Source organism: Zootermopsis nevadensis, unplaced genomic scaffold, assembly GCF_977971745.1.
Source record: "Zootermopsis nevadensis isolate Lab colony 2312 unplaced genomic scaffold, Znev_1.0 Znev_ptg000021l, whole genome shotgun sequence".
NCBI classification, from domain to species: domain Eukaryota; kingdom Metazoa; phylum Arthropoda; class Insecta; order Blattodea; family Termopsidae; genus Zootermopsis; species Zootermopsis nevadensis.
The window spans coordinates 7,327,227-7,343,607 of NW_028259153.1; the positions used below are offsets into that span (position 1 = coordinate 7,327,227).

The 16,381-nt window shown below is 37.8% G+C and overlaps 1 protein-coding gene across 24 annotated transcripts in view; it reads right to left on the reverse strand.

The window, feature by feature from the left end:
• The window catches only part of LOC110836683 (uncharacterized), a 27,398-nt gene extending 11,105 nt beyond the window's left edge, over nt 1-16,293 (reverse strand). For 9 of the 24 annotated variants that reach the window (XM_087352678.1, XM_087352672.1, XM_087352664.1 and 6 more), the window contains exons 1-3: nt 6,371-10,002; nt 4,582-4,726; nt 2,254-4,288 (exon numbers count right to left, since the gene is read on the reverse strand). In XM_087352678.1, coding sequence (XP_087208804.1) covers nt 7,400-9,490 — 2,091 coding nt within the window. In that variant the 5' untranslated portion in view covers nt 9,491-10,002 and the 3' untranslated portion in view covers nt 2,254-4,288; nt 4,582-4,726; nt 6,371-7,399. The other 15 variants (XM_087352680.1, XM_087352677.1, XM_087352675.1 and 12 more) reach the window with 10 other exon arrangements.
• Nucleotides 16,294-16,381: the final 88 nt, after the last annotated feature.

Genomic DNA, 16,381 nt, shown 5'->3' on the forward strand with positions numbered 1-16,381 from the left:
GACTGCCAACAGAATTTCCTTTCACGCATTCGTACCATTTTATTTTCTCGGATCTTATAAAATTCTCCAATACACTTTCACATTCACTTTTCCTTAATGACACTATTCCTAATTCTGCACACCAGTAATTAATAATTTATTATGCTTTAGTAATAAATTCATTTTCTTGAATTTAGCGAAGTACTTCCTGATAAATGTATTGATGCAAAAACAACTATTAAAAATATCTGGAGTAGCACATAATAGCCAAACAGAGAAGTTGCAGCTACGGATGAAGCCTAGTCAAAATAAACCTAGGCCACTGAGCTGGCACCCAACTACAGATGCAGCCCAGGCCAAACAACATAATTACGTCAGCCAGTCAGCTGATACGGACACAGCCTACACCAGCTCAAGCACGTGACCAGAGAGCTAGTTACCAGAGCAGCTTAGTGCTGATACCGTAACTCAGATGCAGCTTAGTCCAATCAACATATGCCTCTCAGATGGTAGCATCTTAGGACCTTGTCATCAGACCTCTCTCTTACATAACGAAATAATATCAACCGTTTTGAACTTATAAAATCTACAATAGAATTTTTACATTCATTTCTCCTTAATTGCATCTTTCTTTCTGTCTCTTTATATCAGTCATATATAACACTTCATTACATTATAAATCATCTTGTATTAATTTTGTTGTAAATGTCTGCAAATAAATTTAATTTCCCTACCAAAGTTCCATGAATTACTTCAGTCATCGTCACAGAATAAAAAGAAAACCAAGTTAAATTTATGTGTGCATCATGTTTTCCAGTACTTTCACCGTTCAGTACACGTAATTCATTAATAACTAACTAGATGGCTTACCGAACCCGAAGGTTCATCACCGAATTAACCAAAGCCCTCCACCGGACCCTGTCCTGTGCCAACAAAATCCAGTTTCCTTCAACTCCTATCTCCCACAGATCTCGCCTGACATTATCCTCCCATCTACATCTAGGTCTCCCCAGCACACACCTCTTGCCCCATCCATGCGTGCCACATGCCCCACCCATCTCATTCTTCTCGACTTAATCACCCTGACAATATTGGGGGAGGAGAACAAAATTTAAAGCTCATTATAAAGTTTTCACCATGCCCCATCATCTTCTATCCTAGGCCCAAATATCCTCCTCAACACCCGATTCTGAAACACCTGCAATCTGTGTTCCTCCCTCTGAGCGAGAGACCATGTTTCACACCCATACAAAACAACAGGCAGAATTATTGTTTTGCATATATTAATCTTCAGGTTCTTAGAAATCAGACAGGAAGACAAAATATTATGATGAAGAAAACTGTTTTCTGGATATTATCCATCATCCAATACTAAATAAAATCAATAAAAGCCACGTCTTGGAGATGGGAGGCTATCTCCGTCTTCAGGTAAAACCTAATCTGTCGGGCCCATTCGATACAGCTAATCCCTATTTTGAACTGAGAAGTAACATATATTTCCTGAACTTAATGTGCTCCTAATTTTCTCAGGAATATAATTTTGATGTAATTGTTGTTCCCAGATATTTGAACTTTGTAACCCTTTCAAAGGACTTACTAGCTACCCTATCCCCCCCTTCCCCCAGTCTGCTGATGATGAGATACTAACATGTACTTAGTTTTTTCTGAATTCACTTCTAGCCCCACATGTCTACTAGCCTCTAGCAAAACTTCTGTCTTCCTCTTTATTGTATTTATATCGTCCCCCAATAAATTAACATCATCAGCATATGCCAATGGCTGATGTGTCCCATTCAATTGCAAACCCTCCTGCCTATCTTGGACTTTCCTGATAGCATATTCTAGCGCAAAGTTAAAGAGCAGGGGAGACAAAGCATCTCCTTGTTTTAGGCCATTCTTGATGAACAATGACTCAGATAAATATTTAAGTACACGAATTTTACTACAGGTTTCATTTAAGCACATTTTTATTAGACTCACTAGCTTCTACGGTTTACCAAATTCAATGAGAATATTGTGTTAACACTTCAGGCTTTTCTGAAACCTTTAATTAATTGATGTACTGTCCAATCTTTTCTCTAGTTATCTGACAAACGCAAAAGATCTGATCAATTGTTGATCTGTTACATCTGAACCCACACTGATGATCCACAAATTCATGAATAATTAACAGGAATTTGTGTATGAAAATTTTTATTTTAATTCCACTGAATTTGGTGAAATAGTTCCTAAGACATTATATTATTGTAAAAGTTTGCAAAAAAAAACCCTCACCATTCTGAAAACTCAAAGCAGCTTCCTCCCACACAGGACAACCGCTGCACCCCACTGGAATGGAAACCAGATAGCAAGATAATTAATTATTGTAACAAGACGCTTTAATGCATAAAAGGAATATCAAGTTACAAGTGTGCGCATCAACTTTCAGCATTCTCTACATATTCCCAATACATTATTCATCAATAATTAACAATAACAAATGTACGCAAATTTTTATTAATTTAATGGTCCCTTACATCAGCTAAATGTAACACTGTTGTTCCTTGAGTGGGCGTATGTCCCACTACATTATAACATTATACAGTGAAACCTCTATCCATCATTCCCGGAACTATCGTTTTCCTGGATGCATCGTCCGTTTTGTTCGGTCCCGAATACATCCCTTATAAAATAATGTTACATTTTCCCGCTTCTATCGTTCCTCGAACTATCGTTTTATCGCATCGATCGTTCAAAAATCTTAGTCCCGGCCCACAATTTTCCCGCAATGATCGTTTCTGAGAAATTAAAATGCTGGGTTTTGAGATAAATTAATACCGAAAGACGCACAGTGTTTTTGGAATACACAGTAGTGGTAACCTGTTATGTCAACACAACCAGCACATTCTTTGGAATGAGGGGTCAGCGGTGCAAGGGTGATAGTTGGAGTGAATGGCGGTGCCCATTGTCAGAAATTTTATGAGTTTAATTAGGGTGCACTCATATTTCGTTCCAGGGATGCCAGATGGCATGTGCAGTGTGAATTTCTTCACAAATGCTTTTATTATAAGTACAAAGGAAAGGCAGGCGACACTTTTCATTCTTCTGGTTCATCTCGTTTCCAGCGGTTCAGTGTCTTCTACAGCTACGTTTCGTTGAGTTCGGCAGTAATAGTATTTCCATTCTTCCTGTTATTGTCCGCGAAGGGGGTGGGAGTAGTGAGGAAAAGGAAGACGACGAATGCGAACCTGAAGTTGTGCCGAGTTTTGCCGAAGCATTGGCAAAAGTGAAGTCTTTCTTTTATGCGCGTAATATTAGTGAACGTGACGAGGAAAACATTTTGAACATGGAAAGGGCTCTGTTTGGCCTAAAACGTAAAGTTTCGACAAACCAGTTGTACATTAAAGACTTTTTTGGTAAAAAGAAGTAACTTTGAAAGAGAAACATTCAGTTTTTTTTAAATTTTTAATGCTTTCCCGCAACTATCGTTTTCCCGTATTCATCGTTTTTATTTCCCACCCCCGCCGAAAACGATGCATCGAGGTATCACTGTACACCAAACAGAAGATAAGGTTACAGTCTTACCAACATTAAAACATCAAACATTAGCTAAGGTTAGAGTCCTGCCAACATGAACACCAAACAACTGTTTTACTTCATTGTATTGTAAATGATCTCTCTATTCAGTTGAATTAGGTGACATAGTTCACAAGATATTAACTTCATTGGAAAAGTCTGCATAGACACTTAAATTCCCTACAGGAGTTGTTCACTGCATTGCCAGCAGTAGAAAATAGAACTCACCGTTCGCATACTCCAAATCAAAAACTCAGAGAAGCGTACGTCAAACAGCCAGCAACCCTTGACGATCTCTAAACACGAATCCAAGAGTAAATTAAAAATATTCTACCAGAGATGTTTCAGTGCATAAAGAGGATCTTCACCACACGTTTACGACAGTGTCCGGCCTGACGGAGCTCATCTGACTAATGTTATTTTTAAAAATAACAATTTCTATGTTATGTTCCCTAAGAAACCTCCTGTGCTTGAAAATTCAATTAACACCAGAAGAGTTATAATTCTGAAAACCATCAGGTATTACTGCTGGACCCTGTAAAATATTCATAATGAAATATGTACCAAACATTAGCCTACATTTAAGCGCATGCCACAGCATAAAACAATGCCGTGGTAACTTGCTACTCACTTTCAGGATTTGAGGTTTTCACGGTAGTGAGTCTGAAGATGGGTGTCTTCTGAGATGTTGAACCGTGTAGTCTTGTAGACGTTTACAGGCATTTCAGAGGTCCTTGCTGCCTCCAGCATCAGCCTGATGCAACAATAACGAACACAGAGCCATTATATTCGCTGCCAAGTGCCTTGGATTAGCACCATCTGCTTTAAATTCAATAGTTACAAAGAAGAAAGAAACAAATGTTATTTCACTGTATTAACATTTCACAGTATCATAGTTTACAGATGACAGAACTTCCCTCCAAGTAGTAAAGAACCAACACTTCTCGACAATAAACTAATATTTAAGGCTGTACCCACCTTCCGGTTAATGTAATTGCATGCATAAACTTTGTAGGTCTTGGGCCTCAGTATGCTGGCAGTACCCACCTTCCTATTTATGAAGTCACATGCAAGATCCTTGAGAGTCTTGAGCCCCAGGGTACTGGATGTTACTGTATCCCTTACCAGCCCAAATTGGAACATGAATTTCACTTCAGGACCTTCCTTCTTCTCCCTCACTGCTGATTCACTCCTGCAAATTGATTTTATCTTGTATGTTCCTCAGGATCACACATCAACAGTAACAGAAACAATTATTTTTCCAACCACCCAACAGGATGCTGCAAAGTTTTCGGTTTAATGATACTAAACACCGACGTCAAGTGGCTTCACATTATGGAGGGGTCCAGTCCTTGGCCTGAAGGCTTCCAGACAAATCCTGCGATAATACCTTACAAGGTGATGACTGCTTCGTTCATCTCATTTCCAATTCATTACTGACGACCACAAACAACACAGTGCTCGTAGTAGACATCAATTTGACAAGAATTTGGATAAATACACCTGAATAATGGAGCCGGCATAGCTCAGTCAGTACAGTGACTAGCTACGATCGGGACGACTGGGCTTCCATCCCCGACAGGGGGTACCAGGGTCCTTTCCCAGGGGTAAAGCGTGACCGGGGCGTGATGCTGACCACTCACCCCCATCTAGTGCCGAGGTCAAGAAAGAGTAGGAGCTATTCCTCCGCTCCCCCCAAACGAACTACATGGCGTGTAGCGGGACAGCTTTACTTACTTTACACCTGAATAACTGGAGATATTCCCATCTTTTATCCATTCATTTAATGACAAATGCATAGGTTAAATGGTATAGAAAAATTACAGAATAATTTAAAACTAACTAGAAAGGATGAGTGAATTGTCAGCTTAGGCTCATTTCAAGGTACAATCTCAATATTTACATAAAGGTTCAGGTGAAAAACATAAAAATCCCAGTCAGTAACATTACTGAGACTTAAAACTCGGTACACTTTAAACTGGATTGCCAGTTGCTATGGTACAATGCTGGTGTGCGAGTACATGACAGTTAACTGAAAAGTCACCACATGTCTACACTACTGTAGCAAACAGGGTATGGATGTTGATGATTTGTGAAAAATTCAAAGAGATGCTGGACCCTGCTTCATCCACGGCAGAAGATGAAGACAGTATGTTCATTTAAAATGTTTGTATCCCTACAAGCCCACAAATCATTACAACCCAGAAGACCAAAGTGATCATTTATTTACTTGTAAAATACTGTTTTCTTTAAATAAAAACTATCCTTTCATTTGATTTTATGTTGACATTTCAGTATGAATCAGGAAAAGTCAAGGTCCCCAGAAGTACTGACAGTGCACCATGAGAAGTCTGCTGTGAGTTCAAGTGGGCATAAACAACCACACTATATTCTTTCACAAAACACACATCCACCACTGATTACTCTATTTGAATATAATATACTTCACTGCTGGAGACTACTGGAGTAGAATGTGTTTAGAATATGAATAGACACAGTGCACATGCATAATATCACACCTTCTCCCACTCCTATTTCCCAGCAGACTTCTTGTGTTTGCATGAAAAGAATTTTGTGTGGAGACTACACTGTATGTACAGTTCACAGCTGCTGAAAGTATGCAAAACACCTAAAATATTTTACTACTTGTTACAAAATGTTTCTTCCAAGACAGGCCACAATCACTGTCACCAGGAGAATTCACATCACAATCATTTTACCCAAATGGTCGCTTCAGACACAAAATCATTCGTATTCTTCACAACCCGACAACTTCTACACATAAAACATATACATAAAAATAACAAAAACACAATAAAAACTAATGATTACATACCTACTAATTGATATGAAGATCCGGTTTCTTCTTAACTTACAGAATAACGTGATTCACTTACACAGCTGGAAGCAAAGAAGCACGTCATACTGCATCCGCTTCACAGCTGTATGAGAAATTCAAATGACGAAAATGCGATATGAAAATGTGCGTGTTCTTATTCTTAATACCATGCTGCATGCCGTGTGTGGGCTTCATATGAACCCTTTGCCTTACTGAATTTCTGATCACGTTTAATAAAGGGCAAATTAGTAAATTTTCTAAAATATATATATAAAATAAAAGTCCTGCATGCTGTATGGGATCTCCCGGGTTCAAATCTTGTCCGGAGTCCTAGGATGTCTTAAGGTTTTCGTGGTTTTCTTGTGTCCCTTCAGGAAAATTATATGATAACTAGCTAACTAACTAACTAACTAACAACGTTCATAACCGAACTCACCAATATGACCAACAGAAGTGATATTCTGTAGTTCTGGAGGTTATTTATTTCAAAAAAATAAAAAATTAATCAATAAATAATTGAGACTCCACAGAGAACTTTTTTATCATTATTATTATTATTAAGTGTTCTGTCTTACGACAGGTCCATTGCTCTGCCCAAAAAGAGCTCTCCAGTTGTCCCTATTCTCGGCTTCTCGCTTTAATTCCTGGAACGTCATCTTCTTTCCTTGTTTAAGGTCGTCGGTTAGCTGTATCAATCTTCTTCCTAGTCCTCTCTTTCCTTCAACCTGGCCTTCGGTGATATCACTCATTAATCCATTCCTTCTCATAATATGTCCCAGCCAGTTAGTTTTCCTTCGTGTAATCGCCTGCAGAATGCTTCTTTGCTCGTTGACTCTCCTCAATACTTCTTCGTTGGTCACTCGATCCGTCCACCTGACCTTCTCTATTCTTCTCCAACACCACATTTCGAAACTCTCCAGGTATTTCTGTTCCTTCTTCCTGAGTGTCCAAGTCTCTGCTCCATACAGCGCGACACTCCATGCGTAACACTTCACTAGTTTCTTCTTCATCTCCAAGCCCAACTTGCTAGTGAGAAGTATCCTCTTCTTGACGAAAGCTGCCTTGGCCATGGCTATCCTTGCTTTTACTTCCTTGGTGCATAGGGCGTCCGTCATGACTATGCTTCCCAAGTACTTGAAATGCTCCACATTCTCCATCTGTTGGTTTCCAATTACAACGTTCAATGGTTCTGCTCTCGGTGCTATCCTCATTACCTTTGATTTTTTCCACTAACTTGTCCATCATGTTCTGTAATTCCTCCTCTTCCTTTGCCAATACTACTAAGTCGTCTGCATACTTTACAGTCTTTATCACTCTTCCGCCAATTTTGAAGTCTCCTGTTCCCTCCAGAGCTTCCTTGGCAAGCCATTCCCCGTACAGTTTAAAAAGAATTGGTGATAACCAGCATCCCTGTCTTACACCTCTACCTATCTCAACGCTGTTGGTGTCTCCTGAGTCCAGTCTCACTTTGACTTTTTGCTGCATGTACAGGTTTTTGATTAATCTTCTATCTCTCCAATCAATTCCAATTCTCTGTAGGATCCTCATTAATTTCTTCCATTTTACTCGATCGAAAGCCTTCTTCCAGTCGATGAAGCAGGCACATACTTCTTCCTTGACATCGAGAACTCTCTCTGAAATTATTCTCATAACTCCGATGGCATCTCTGGTTCCTCTTCCTCTCCTGAATCCAAATTGGTCGTCTCCCATCACTTCCTCTATCTTCTTTTCTAGTCTTTTAGTCAGTATTCTCGTCATTATCTTCGCCGCATGTGAGATTAGGCTGATGGTCCTGTAATCGCCGCACTTCTTGGAATTCTTTTTCTTCTGTAATGGAATCATTGTTACTTCCAGAAAGTCCTTGGGCCACTCACCGGAGGTGTATATCTTGTTAGCGAGTCTAGTAAGAACCTTCACTCCTTTCTCTCCAAGTTCTTTCAATAAGTCTGATGGGATTTCATCATCTCCCATAGCTTTTCTTCTTTTCATATCCTTTATGGCCCTCTCTACCTCGCTCTTCAGTATCTCTGGACCTTTGTCGACCTCCTCTACGTCTTCTTCTGGCTCCAATTCCATCTCCTTCTCCTTGTCATAGAGCTCTTCAATATAATTTTCCCACACAGCTTTAACTTCATTCTGGTCACTGGCTATCTTTCCTGATGGGTCTTCTATTTCCTGTGTTCGAATTCCTTTGTTCTCTTTCCATCCCAGTTCTTTCGCCTTTGCATACATCAAATCGTATCTTCCAATTCTCTGGAGTGTCATTATCTCATCACATACTTCGTTGATGTAATCTTCTCTCGCCTTGTCTGTTTCTCTTCTCAGTTCGTTGTTCAGTCTTCGATATTTCTGTCTTCCCTCTTCACTGTTGATATTCTTCCATCTCCTCCTCTCATCCATCTTATCGAGCATAGCCTGTGTAATCCATGCCTTCCTTGGTATCCTCTTCATCCTACCAACCTTTTCTTCTAATGTCACTGTTAGGCACTTCTTGACATTTGTCCATTCCTCTTCAATGCTTTCGCCTTCACTTTCACTTAATTTTCCTTCCAATTCTTCTCTTACTTCGTCTCGCGTGCTCTTCAGGTTCTCCAGGTCCCACCTCTTCTTCCTCACCCCCCTACTCCTGATTTTCTTCATTCTGGTGCTGACGTTTGCAACTAACATATTATGATCTGAGTCGATGTCCGCTGATGGCACTGTTGTCACATCCTTTACGCTATTCCTAAATCGTTGCTTCACTAAGATATAGTCTATCTGGTATCTTCTCCTGTCTCCTGGGCTTTTCCATGTATACAATCTCCTGTGATGCTTCTTGAACCAGGTGTTGGTGATTACCAGTCCATTTCTTCGGCAGAAGTCAACCATCATGTCCCCTCTCCTATTCCTTATTCCCAGTCCATGAGGGCCGACAATGTTGTTTTCTGTTCCTTTCCCCACGACACTGTTCCAGTCTCCCATTATTATGGTTTGCACTTTCCCTCTTCCTTCTGTCCTGATGATTTCTTCTATCTTCTCATATATCATTTCCACTTCTTCATCGTCATGATCCGATGTTGGCATGTACACCTGCATTATCAGAATATCCACTGGTTCTGCATTCAACTTGATATACATCAATCTTTATCATTATACATGAAAAATTATATCCTTGCAATGTTATAACCACAATAATGTGGTCAGCTTCCATTTCGCATAACGGGAAAATGTTGCCGCTGTATGCATTATTCAAGTTGTTATGAAATTTGGACATTTATTAGTCAAACTGAATGAAGGTGTGACTCATGAGTCATATGGCAAAAGAATTCAGGATATGGAAAAATCACTCAGGGCATTCACACTGATATGGAAGTAAAATAGCATGTGTTTTCTGCTTTTAAAGTGCTGTAATGTTTTAGTTAACATCCTCCTATAAATCATATTTAATTTTATTATTCTCCATATCCTTCTTTGGAATATTTAACCAAATCACATGTTTCTATTTCCTGCTTCAAACATATATTCAATACTTTATAGGGTTGGCAATTTCTCTGACATGTGTAATGTATATAGTCTAAAGGGATTTTTATATTTAGGTACAAATTAAATCACCCACTGAAACCTTTTCACCAAGAACATTTACTCATAAAGCTTACCTACCAAATGTTTAATCTTTGCCATTTCTTGGGTCTGAAATCCTTCCAGTAAATTCTGTTTTGTTATTAGATGAGATTAGTATTCAGCACATGAAGTTGGTCAATATCTTCTTCATACTGGAAAACCTTTTTCTTGTATTCTGTAAAGAATGAGTGATTAGCGTGTCTCTTCTTGGACAACTCTACTGTTGTATAAGTGTGAAATTGACTAAGAATTAAATATTTACAGAAATTGTAAATTATCAGAAACTGCAATTACAGAAATTACAAGGTACATAATCTAAATTGTACTAAACAGTTTATGTTTACTAATTAATTCTGGGTCATAGCAATGTGATGCGTCTGTCTCTTGTCAGTTCATCGAGTCATCACGTACATAACACTATACATTTCAAAAGTGTAATATATTTATTAACTCACAACAACACTTTAGATACCTAAATCACATGTAGTGCTCATAGTACACAGTCACTACAAAGGTCTACGGTTCTGGAATTATGAAATTAACACATATTACATATGTAGTGGTTAAAGTTTAAGCCAATGGTATACAAATGTAAAACACAGAAGCATTATTTAATATTGGGCACTTAAAGATACCGCAAGCAGGCTTTTGTGAACATGGTAATATGTGAGATTTGAGGTTCTCATGGTGGCGAGTATGAAGATGGCCGTCTTCTGCCAGACTACATGGCACTGAAACCCAGAAGACAGCCATCTTCATGGCCATGCATACCTTTTGGTTTAATACAAGGTAACAAATTTCTTGAATAGTTGAGGAACTATTAGTTTCTCAACAAGAACTCTGCTCTTTGGAGTTCATTAGTTACAAATATTGCAAATTCTGTATACTCTCAAGAGAGTAATGATCAAAGATACAGTGGATTCCGGTTAATTTGGACACATCGGTACTAGAACACTTTGGCCCAATTATGTGAAGTTCCATGTAAAGAGTTAAAAGGGTTTGTTCTTTACAATTTGTCGCAAATAAACAGCTGCCCCAATTAACCGGAACCTACTGTATATCATTGGTAAGATGGCAAACTACTCTTTAAGTATTGGTTCAGAATAGAATTTATTTACATTCCATAGATGCTTCATAGGCATAAGCCACGGACGTAGAACATGCCACAGCACAATTACAATATTTGCTTCTAATACAAATAAAAATACATAGTTATGACAATTATTTACAGTTTGCTACAGTATTACAGAAAAAAATTACACAAGAAATCACCATTATTACTTACATGTATTTATAATTGCCGAGAATTTCTGGTTAACGTAAATTCCTCTCCATAGCAGAAGGAATGAGAAGAGATACTCTTTTAGAGCTATCATATAATTTTTATATCATCATTTAATAATTTTGATAGTGTGGGGAAGATTATTAAACTACTTGATTCCAGTACAGTAAATTCTGTTTTGTTATTAGATGAGATTAGTATTCAGCACATGAAGTTCATATCTCTATCCTGTACTTATATTGTGAATATCTGAGTTTGAAATTATTCTGTTATCTACTATAAATGATAATAAAAGAGAAGAATTCAATGGCTAGAGGAAAAATATTAATCTTAAACAATTCCCTTCAAGAGGCTCTCCATTTAGTGTAATTATGGATACACAATACTTTTTTGCTGTCTGTTGAATCTACCAGAAAATTATTCCACATGTCATGACAGAATGGAAGTAAGCAAAGTAGATTAATTTTAAAGTTTGTGTTTTCTTGTGTGATATGACCGTCCTCATGACATAGCATGCTTATCTTAGTTTAGAAATAATGTATTGAATTCATAAGTTATATATGATATAGTATTGACCGCAGACAGGGCTTGTACAGTGCTGAATTATACATGACAGTGATTATCACTAGTGAGTGGAGAGGGATTTGAAAGTGACCTTGACCTATTTTAAAGTAGTATCTAATCATTTGTCTGGGGTGAGGGAAAAAATGCAGAATGGTATATTCCATTTTCAGCATATGTTCTCTGCAACTTTGTATACATCACTGGCCTTGAAATTTATTTACTGTAGAAACATGAACCAAATCCAAGCATGTTCACACCATTAGAATTCATAATATCACCAGGTTTACTCTGGTGTCAGTTACCCTAGCTCATTTCTTTTTGTGGATTTATATAGTGACCCCATGAGTCTGCCACTGCTTTCAGAAAAGTGGTAAAATACTGATATGGTGAAAATAACAACATATATTGACGTCAATTATGTATTTTGCAATACTCTGACTTGGTTATTAAAGAAATGAAAGCTTTATGCCAAAAATTCTATCTCAGTATAACACAGACCAAACAAAATACAGTGAAACCTCGATGCATCGTTTTCGGCGGGGGTGGGAAATAAAAACAATGAATACGGGAAAACGATAGATGCGGGAAAGCATTAAAAATTGTAAAAAAAACAATGTTTCTCTTTCAAAGTTACTTCTTTTTACCAAAAAAGTCTTTAATGGACAATTGGTTTGTCGAAACTTTACGTTTTAGGCCAAACAGAACCCTTTCCACGTTCAAAATGTTTTCCTCGTCACGTTCACTAATATTATGCGCATAAAAGAACGACTTCACTTTTGCCAATGCTTCGGCAAAACTCGGCACAGCTTCGGGCTCGCATTCGTCGTCTTCCACTTCCTCACCTCTCCCACCCCCTTCGCGAATAACAGGAAGAATGGAAATACTATTACTGCCGAACTCAACGAAACGTAGCTGTACCACTGAACCACTGGAAACGAGATGAACCACAAGAATGAAAAGTGCCGCCCGCCTTTCCTTTGTACTTATAATAAAAGCATTTGTGAAGAAATTCACACTGCACATGCCATCTGGCATCGCTGGAACGAAATATGAGTGCACCCTAATTAAACTCATAAAATTTCTAAAATGAGCACAGCCATTCACTCCAACTATCACCCCTGCACCGCTGACCCCTCATTCCAAAAGAATCTGTGCTGGTTGGGCGACATAACAGGTTACCGCTACTGTGTATTCCAAAAACATTGTGCGTCTTTCGGTATTAATTTATCTCAAAACCCAGCATTTTAATTTCTCAGAAACGATCATTGCGGGAAAATTGTGGGCCGGGACTAAGATTTTTGAACGATCGATGCGATAAAACGATAGTTCGAGGAACGATAGAAGCGGGAAAATGTAACATTATTTTATAAGGGATGTATTCGGGACCGAACAAAACGAACGATGCATCCGGGAAAACGATAGTTCCGGGAACGATGGATAGAGGTTTCACTGTAACTAGGGAATTTAACTAATTATATGCATCTGTACTATCTGTCTTACTCAAACATGCAAGAGGACACTTACAAAGAAAGTATTCATAACATACCATCAGCTATTTTTAGGGCTACTTCAAGATTTAATTTCTGCTGTACAATTTTTCGTTTTTCTTCCTCCATTGCACCTTATTCTTTTTCAAGAAGTTCTAGTGATTTCCTCCAGTCTTTTTGCTTTTCTTCCATTTGTTTTTTCCATTCATCTTCTTTCTTTTCCAACTTTTTGGTCCATTCCTCTTCCAATTTTTGTAACTTCCGCCTCCATTCATCTTCACGTTTCTCGAGCCGTTTTACATCTTTCTGGTTAAATACCTATGAACTGAACATTTAAGCACACAGTTTTTAAAAAAAATGTAAAGCTGTTTGTGCCTGATTGTGCACCAAACCTTGCAGATGTACGGAGCAGTGGAAGTACAGCTCGACACATTCCTAAAACTGAATAATTAAGTACTGAAGGATAAAACAGTTATTTTCTTTTTTCCAAAGATGACGTATTCATTAGGTTTAAATGACAAGACACTTCTCACCTTTCCATCAGCAAGCTTGACTTCAGAACTGTCTTGTCTCTTCAGTAGAGGTGGTGATGATACCAGTTCTTCTTGTACACCATCAAGAGAGAAACTACCCAAACTGGTGCCAGAACCTTGCCTTGAATGGTGCCCTTTGGGTCCATTGCCATGGATAATTTTCTGTGGAGGGCTACCCAGAGCTAGTTTAGTAGGATCACTACCTGTCTCCTATTGATTTCATTATTTTTTAAACTGGCAAACATATTTGAAATATGTTCTCCAAATTCCTGAAAATGTACACAATTTAGCAAGTATTAAAACGCATTATTTAAAAATATGGTGAGGTGGTGAATATGATAAGTAAATTATTACAAGCAGACGACATGCATGGATATGAGCGACTTATCTTGTACTTACACCTTCAGTCGAACACTATATCAAGAAATATAACCTCATTAGGTTCGACCAATTAAACGAAACAGGTGTGACATATTGTATTGCCTATGAGACACTGTGTAAACGATGTATTATAACTGTGACACGATTTCATTTCCACAAGACAGCTGCCATGTTACTCGACGTCATTGAAAATCGCATTAACCCTTTGTTGCCTGACTATTGAAAATATATGAACCAAAGTCATTTTTTCATCTTTACATAATAAATATGTCCTCTTAGAACATGTCATTTTTTTCAGATTTTTATTTCAATTTTTTGTGTAGTTTTGATGCCTGGTACTTACAAGTACCATCAGGGAAGTTGTAGGGTCCTAATTCAATCACATGCCAAAGTACATATTTGATCATTCTATCACGTTTTGCCTTGTTAACAACACATCCTTATTGTGCCACATGCCAGGGTACTTTCCACTTTCAATCTCTCAAGAAGTGGAAGAGAAGTGAAGAAATTATCAAAATATAATTTTCTGTTACTTCCCCAGAACTGCTTTGACAGGCTCAGCACAACTCTTTCCCCCAGCCCAAAGTTTTGTAATTCTTGTTCCAGAGCCTCGTTTTTCCCGATATATATATCAAATTTTAGAATGTACCCCCTTTGGTCTGCAATGCACCACAGTTTATAACCCCTCTTTATAGGTTTCATGGGGTTATATTGTTTGATGCTACTCCTCCCCTTGAATAAAATCATTGATTCATCAATGCTAAGTTCCCTTGTCCCTTTGTAAATGTTTGGAAAATTGTCATTCAATGCAGTTACCAATGGCCTAATTTTGTAAAGCTTGTCTGTTTTTTCCAGTCATTTGTGAATTATCATTGACATGTAAATGCGTTAGTATGCTGTCAAATCTATCACAGCTCATTGCTTTTCTTATCAATGGGATTCCCAAATCTTCACTTGTTGACCAATAGTGCCTCCAAGAAGGAAGTTTATGGTAACCCATGAGGAAGTTTATGCCCAGAAATGCTAATAGCTCATGTTTTTTAAGATTCAGAGTTTTACCCTTCTGTGTCCCATACAGATTACTTTGAAACAACAAATTTTCAATTACAGGTTCTATCACAGTTATCACCACTTCTGTTTCTGTTTCGCATTAGGCAAACACTTCTGTAAGCCCTGTGGAAAGAAATGAGATTGTTAGCACACAAATAAAAAGTTCACACACTATGAAAAGAAATAATGGAACAATAGATAAAGAAAGGACAGATACTCTGATTGTTTCTTGATGATATCAATAATGTACAAACCCTTCATTCATGCTGTAATGTGGAATTTTTGTCTCCAAATCTCTTTTCCTCCATTTCCTATCAATATCAAGAATAGGTGAGGTGGTTGGTAATGGTTCTACATCAACATTTTCAGTGGGATTTCCAGCATCTTCCTCTGCTGCTTCACACGCTGCTGCATCTATTTCTTGATAAAAAATTCTGTCAAATGCTGAACTATTAGCTGCAACTTCAATAGCAGCATCTTCTTTTTCCTCTTCTATATCAGTATTTTCCTTGTCATCTTCTGGTAAGTCTTCTAATAATATCTCAAAAATATCATCATCAGTCAACATGTTTGTAGACCTAAATATGGCAGGCAATTGTTCTTTGTTTTGGTCAGACATAATGAAAAGCTGTAAAGAAACTGAAATTTCAGTTTTGGTTACAATATATCTTAATATTTTTATAAATCTTCATGCATTATTGAACATTATTTCATAATGAGAGAAAATTATGGATCAGTAGCACATTATTTCAGATTATGTGTATGATTAACATGTGACCCACCATCTCGCCTGTTGGTACTTCTAAGTACCATACTTTTCACGGTCAGTTGCTTCAATCATAAATGTTATAATTATGTATATTTTATATATTTATATAATCATACTTACGTCTATTCAGATAGCTTGCATATCAAACAGTTTCCCAGGAACGAAGAAATAGGTGTTGTAAATGCAGTATGTCTTCCTAGACAATTCTATGACCACACTCCATGGAATAGAAGGATACAACAGGCTGTGGAACATTACCAACTGCAAACATGAAATATCTTTTCTCCAAGTATGGGATACTTGAGAGTATCATTAGGAAATTACAAGGGTAGGATGTATTAG